The sequence below is a fragment of the Oncorhynchus clarkii genome, chromosome 14, assembly GCF_045791955.1.
Source record: "Oncorhynchus clarkii lewisi isolate Uvic-CL-2024 chromosome 14, UVic_Ocla_1.0, whole genome shotgun sequence".
Classification (NCBI taxonomy): domain Eukaryota; kingdom Metazoa; phylum Chordata; class Actinopteri; order Salmoniformes; family Salmonidae; genus Oncorhynchus; species Oncorhynchus clarkii.
The window spans coordinates 14,431,073-14,438,133 of record NC_092160.1 but is presented as its reverse complement, the minus strand read 5'-3'; the positions used below and the strand labels follow the sequence as shown (position 1 = coordinate 14,438,133).

General features: G+C 43.6%; 1 protein-coding gene across 1 annotated transcript; it reads left to right on the top strand.

Moving 5' to 3' along the window:
• The first annotated feature begins 508 nt into the window (after positions 1 to 508).
• Positions 509 to 4,696, top strand: LOC139366332 (protein sprouty homolog 1-like). The gene is made up of 2 exons (XM_071103694.1): positions 509 to 1,013; positions 2,742 to 4,696. The coding sequence occupies exon 2, from the start codon at positions 2,797 to 2,799 to the stop codon at positions 3,844 to 3,846; it is 1,050 nt and encodes a 349-aa protein (XP_070959795.1). The 5' UTR covers positions 509 to 1,013; positions 2,742 to 2,796; the 3' UTR covers positions 3,847 to 4,696.
• Positions 4,697 to 7,061: the final 2,365 nt, after the last annotated feature.

The window sequence follows — 7,061 nt, the reverse complement described above, 5'->3', positions numbered from 1 at the left end:
CCTTTTTCTTAAGGGGGCTCCGAAGTTAAGTTTATACTGAGCCACTGGGAAAATAAAACAAATTAGTAGTGGAGGGATTTCCATTTCATTTTCTATATCGGCCATTTTATTATGGTATTTTAGATATAGACTTTAGGCCAACACTATTACATACTTAGGCTACATTCTTTTCTGCCCAGAGTTTTATGCGCATTTGTGTATTTCTAACTCTGCCATACGTAAATGGAATGGTGAGATACAGTGGAATGCATAAAATAAAACAACGTTATCGATTCAAAGGGGATAATTTTGTTGCCACTGTTCAATAGTTTTGCAACCACAAGAACGGAAATGAGTTTATCGGCTATTGTAAACCGTTCCACCTTAACTGCTGCACACATCTCTATCGCCCGGCCTTACACATCTGCCCAATGAATTAAGAGCGGATGCGATGTATCCTTTTTCAGTGGCGTGAATGGCCAATGGGAGTTGGCTTGTCGAGCAAACACTGAGCCCTACATTCTCATTCATTCAGTGCTCGACAGTCCTGCAGTGTTGATGAGAGCACGTCTTCGACTAGCGCTTGCTTTTGAGCATTCCGCACAACAAAAACCTACTTTTACTATTCTCCAAGCAGAATTTGAAGACTGAAAACCATTGGATATATAATTATTTGTCTTCAAATCGTTAATTATTGTGCTTTTAAGAATCCTAAAGCTTTTCCCTGCAATTGTTATTCTGCTCTAGGACTAATAAACAGTGTTGTCTGACCAGATCGTTCTCAAGTGCGCAACTTTTAGGCTATTTGGTACCTATTCCATAAAGAAACGTTGATTTGACCGTTTCTGGAGCACATTGGTGTAATGCACCATATTTTGAGAAGGAATAACGAAAGAAGATAAAACATCCGTATTTGGATTTAAAGCCGTGGTCACGAATTTTAAGAGCTAATTAAAATACGCTTGGACTATTTCCTTGGATGGAGTTTTGGTATATTGGTTGATGGATTCGACGTTATGGATGGTTACAGATGGGTGCGTATCTCCCCTCAATGAAACATGTTGGAAATGTCTAGTTTGTTCATAGATTCTTTGTTGCTAAAATGTAGACTGGATACAACGACCATTTCACAACTAATCTTCCTCGGATAAGTAGGCTAATATACGCATAGGGTTCAGAACTCCGGCTCTGGAAACATTGTTGCCAGTTGCATGGACTATGCTTTTCGTTAGTATATGTCGAGATAGATGGCCTTGGGAACACGCATCATCTGGTGCTTGAATCTGTGGAGAGTTCGCTTCATATTGTACATGCTTGCTTGTGTCCTCTACTCGGAATGCCTATTTAACATAGAACATTCGACTCTCGAAGGGAATAAAAACGGTCATAGTTTGGTTCAGAGGGGAGCGCGATCACTCCGACGCGCAAACAAACACCCCACCCCCACAGTAGCCTAGTTTTCATTCATAAGCTTTCCCCCCTTGTTTTGCTATTCATCTCTAGATCCGTTGATTTGATCCTCTGTGGTTTCTATCACATGGGACGTCTCTCGGTCAACTAAACCCTAGGGCATAGCCTACACTAGGACTGTCGGTGTATTTGTCCTTTTACAATACAACAATTAGGCCGCCCGTCTATCTACTGGCTTAACCTATTTACTGTGCTCGGTGTAAACTACTGTGGGGTTTCATGAAGTCAATCAATTATAGGGCTCTGCTTATAAGCAAGCTGTCTTCGCGCATATGCCTATCTGCATATTGTATCCGTTTTTAAACTTGTTTGGATGCTTGCGTCATGTTGATTAGACTGACCGAATGTGTTTATGCCTATTGAGTAGGGTCCCGTTTGTGTTACAGTTTCAAGAGATACGACTGGCTTTATAGCTAGACCTACCACGGTTAATTCCAGAAGCTGTTGATATTTTAAACCAGTAATGGTATTGGCTTTAATTCAGTTGTGTGCTTGAAATTATATGAACATAAAGTTGACACTATTGTCGGGTTCTGTCGTGACCTTAGTTTTGTCACCGCATTTCCTTCTAACAGTCTTTCATTTAGTAATCGAATAATACGCGAGGCAGCTCATTTTGTCCTATTGGATCGTGGCCTCGTTCCGTCGCCTTGGCACATTTGAAACGTTAACCAGTCATACAAATGTAAATGAGCACGGGAAGTAGCCTATTTGTACTGAAGTTTGGGTGTGTGCATATTGAGGAAGCTGTGAAAAGTAACAATAATAGTCTACTTTTTTTCCCCACGGCTTGCATAAAAAACTATCAGGGCTATGTGAACATGTTCTTAATTAGTTAAAAATTTTGCACTTGGCTTTTCCTACTAGCACTGACTTTGCTGATAACTTAACTTATTTGAAGAAAAATGTACATATTACGAATGATGTGGTTGTCTAACCTAGCTATTTTAAGATTAATTGACTGACTGGATAAAAAGCTTCTAATACTAAAATCGGAATGTAAGCCCAAAATAGCATACTCAACTCTCAATAGACTGTGCTCTTAACCCGTTTCATAACTTTGATGAAATATGATCTTCAATTAACCATGTTTGATCTATAGATTGAGTCCATCCAAGGATCTATTGATGGTTCTACCTTTTCAGCTCTTTAGTTTTTCCAATCAAAAGTTGAATCTAAATGAAAAGGGAACAGTTTTCCAAAACGCCACCACCCTATATTTCTCATTTGCAAATGACATCCTTGTCTTTACTGATGGCCCTTTCCCGTGTCTCTCTTGCTGTCCCTTGCAGGTTTTCCGATGCATGCCAAGTCCATGGTGAATGTCGGAAGTGGTGATCACCCCAGATGGCGCTCCAAAGTCAACATGGCCCTGGCGGTTCATTAGTGGTGATTCAGCAGCCTTCCCTGGAGGACCGGCAGAGGTCGGATTACGAGCGGGAGCTCCAGCATGCCGCTATCCTTTCCCTGGACCAAATCAAGGCCATCCGCTCCAGCAACGAGTACACAGAAGGCCCCTCGGTGGTCCGGAGGCCCCCTGCGCCCCGCATGGTGCCCAGGCCCGACAAGCAGCAGGAGAGGACTCACGAGGTGATTCTCGTCAATGTGAACAACAACTACGAGCACCGGCCGGTAGGGCAGGGCCACCACGGTGGGGTTGTAGTAGTGGCTGGGGGCCAGCAGTGTAGCACCAGGGCCCCGGGCCTTAATCGCTCCACCAGTACAGGCAGTGCGGCTAGCTCAGGGAGCAACAGCAGTGTATCCTCTGAGCAGGGACTCCTGGCCCGCTCGCCTCCCTCTAGGCCAGGGATGGTGGCCCTCCACCAGCACCACCACAGAGTTGAGCGTGCTCAGCCTGTTCGGACTCAGCCCAAGGCGCTGCTAGCCTCCCAGCAGGGCTCGCACCCGCTGCCGCCACTGGAGGAACCGCTCAAGCCCTCAGGGAAAGGGGACATGGCCTCTGGCCACCAGTTCATCTGCGAATGCTGCGGGAAGTGCAAGTGCGGAGACTGCACAGCCCCAAGAACCCTGCCCTCGTGCCTGGCCTGCAACGGCCAGTGCCTGTGCTCGGCGGATAGCGCCCTGGAGCATGGCACGTGCATGTGCCTGGTCAAGGGCATCTTCTACCACTGTTCCAACGACGACGAGGGGGACTCGTGTGCCGACCACCCCTGCTCGCTGTCACGCTCCCACTGCTGCTCACGCTTCCTCTGCATGGGATTACTGTCGGTACTGTTCCCCTGTTTGCTGTGCTACCCGCCCGTCAAGGGGTGTCTGAAGGCGTGCCAGGGCTGCTACGACCAAGTCAACAGGCCCGGCTGCCGCTGCAAGAACTCTAACACTGTCTATTGCAAACTGGAGCGCTGGTCCCACCAGGCCCAGGAAAAGCCTTCCTGATCTTGTGTGTGTGTGTGGGTAGAGGGGCGGACAGTTGTTCCCTGTGTGGTTTTGACAATGATAATGATGATAACCATAATAGTCACTATTACTATTGATGTTTATCAAACATTTGAAGCACCTCCCACCCACTTCCTTTTCTCCTGATAGGAGTAAAGCACGGAATATGAAAACCACTCACTTCTTCTCCTTCCTTTTTGCAACAGGACCATGTTTTTACAGACCAGTGTTTGTCTTCAATGGTTGTTGTTTTTTGTCTCTCTTCAGCTACTCATTAACACTTTTTTATAAATAATTTTCTGTTAGCTAGGCAGTGTTTACCTGGTGCTTTAAGCTTCAAGTGAGAGCAGCCTCTTACCAAATCTGTGAAGGACTATCTAGCTAGGCAATATGTAGCTGTTACCACGTGTTCATAGCAAACAAGGATTGTTAGAATTCCCAGTTGCTACCACACTCAGACCATGGATAGCTGGGTTTCTGTGCTCGAGTTGCATTGTGGAAAGCACATCCATCTCATAGTATTCTGTTGGATATGTTTCTCTCCCTTCTCCACTCATCATTCACACACATTCTGTGGCATTCTTTCCCTTGTTTTTGTTTTGTAAATTGTATTCTCAAATCCATAAGAGCGATCTGGCTTTAAAAAAAAAAAGGAAAATGTATTTTTTTTTTTGTAAAAATATTTATTATGTGAAGCTCTATTATTTTATGATATTTATTGCAAAAGACAGTCTTACATTTACTCATGTCTGATTATAACAATATCAATACTTACTGAAAAATGAAAGGGTGGCACAAAAGAATAAACTATGTTAACTTTAATGCAGAAAATATATTAATTAATTAAAAACAATGTCTTGTGTCTTGATTATCCTCGTTACATTGACCCTTGGGAGTGTTTAACTCTGGTTTGAAAGCTTTCTGGGTAATAAGGCAGTGATTGGGTCCAAGTTTAGTTCTTGCATCATTTCTTTGCGTAACGTGGAATAGTTTGGTCAACACCACTTTGCTGTACACTCATTTGTTCATGTGTGGAATTCTGGTAAAAAAAATTACTTGAAGTGAGTCAGAACCACTTTTAACCTGAATGTTTCAAGCCCGTTATTTCGGGATTCTATTTATTGGCTTGATTATTCTTTAAACTGATGATAATGTAAAATAAGCCTACATCTGAATGCAAAATGGCCACCAATGATACTAACTGGAAGTTCCAACACTTGATAAACTTCATTCCAGGCAAGCGGTCACATACAAACTAAGCATTAGCTTTAATCCCTGGTTTTAAAAGTTGCTACAGTATATCAGAATCTTCCCAACTCTCAAATGGTCTCCATAATGTGAGGCCACAGTATGTGTCTGAGAAATGAGAGCCACCTTTACAACTACCCAGGTCCACCTGTTCAAAGATAATAAACTGCTATCAATGCCAAGCTTTTATGGCACGGTTCCTTCACTAAAGGTAAAGATGGGGCAGATACAGCCCCCATTTGCCTGCCTTTTTTTGTCAATGAATTTATCACTCTGGAAGCTTGCTGACCCCCAGGGGATGAGTCTTCACTTCTAAAGGTTAGTGAGTCTGAAATAACAGAGCGGCAACAGGAAATGCACTAAAATACCAGGGTTTAACTTTGAGGGGGCAATTAGTATTTCAGACCATCTCAGTTTGGAGGGAGTTGGAAACTTGACCTCGGGAATAAAACAAGCACAGTTGTTCAGGGAGGTAAAGGCTAATGTGGATAATATAACTAGGCTGGGTGGTAAACATTGAGTGGTATTTTTGTAGAAAACCAAAGAAGTGGCATTTTGTGATTTATCTGGTTAAGCTCTTGCAGGGAACAACCTGTAGGATTTCCTGTCACTGTGGTTCAACAGTTTGCATGAACAGAACATGGCTCCTTTTTATTGTGCATTTCCATTTTTTGCTGGAATGTACCGTTTGTTCCTCTGAGTGGTTGAGTGGGTTAGCGATTTGTCAATTTCCTGTTACCTTTCAGAGCTGCAATTCGAGACCCATTTGCTTCTGGACAATCGCAAACAATGGGAGGCCTCTTTTTTTCAGGTTTCACTTTAGATCCCTGACACAGGACAGAGCTAAAATGTTATTCAGGAGGCGGCTAACAGGAAGCAAATGTTTACTTCATATTTTCCAGTCTGACCCAAATAAGGAGATATATATTTGCTTGCCATTTCCAGGTCTCAGGTTTTAACAAGAGTCCCTTAAAAGCCTTCTTCCCCCCCCCCCCCCAAATTAGATGAAATACCAAAATAAGTTTTAAGTGTCTGAATACTAGTTTCCTTTTTCTATATATATCAGATTCCGCTCCATGAAATGATTTGTCATCGCCCCTACAAGCTTCCATATTCATCATCATTGTGTCAAGTGCAGCAGTCTAAGGCACTGCATCTCAGTAAATAAAAGAAATGGTTAAAAGTCAACCTGAGTCACTACTAAGTAATTCCATGGCACAAGTGGCAGCAAAGCGAACTGGCTCCCTCGCACTTGTTGCAGAGTAAATTTAGCAGCGCCACACGCCCACGGGGTGCTATTTTGGAGTGTGTAAAGCTTGGCGGCCCTACTCCCGGGGCCCTCTGACAGCATTGGGGCCTTGCGAGTGCAAACACGCATGATTACCCTGTGAGTCACCATGGTGGAACCTCCAACCCACAAGCTCTGCTGCCGGCCAGGGCTGTCCTTAGCTAGGGCACTGCTGCTGACGCTGAAGGTCTTCGATAAACCCTCCCCTGAGGATTTGTCACCAAAGGCAAAGCTCCGCTTTCAGTTTGCCTAACCTCAGCGGATTTCCGTTATTTTCCTAATACCGTCTAAATGGAAATTCGCTATGAGGGACTGCAGAGATGGGTTTGAGGGACAGGATGAGGGGTTTCTATGCCTATCACTGAAGTTGGTTTGGTTTGCTTTCGTTATGTTGAAAATGTTTTTGCTCTTTGTTGGGCGAAACTGTTTCTGGGAAATAGAGAGAACCATCTGATGGTGAATACAGAAAAGTTGCTATAAAATCATCTAAACAGAGCAAAAGTAAAAAAAAAATAACAACATATAACTCCTGCCACATCCAGGTTTCTATCTCAGACTGGTTGGCAATGAGGTAAACACTCATTTACTTTAGTGACCTTTTATAATTCACATGAGTAATAAACAATGTTTTATCAGGTGCTGGGACTACTTTGGCAGAGGTGTTCCATTGGAACCAAGC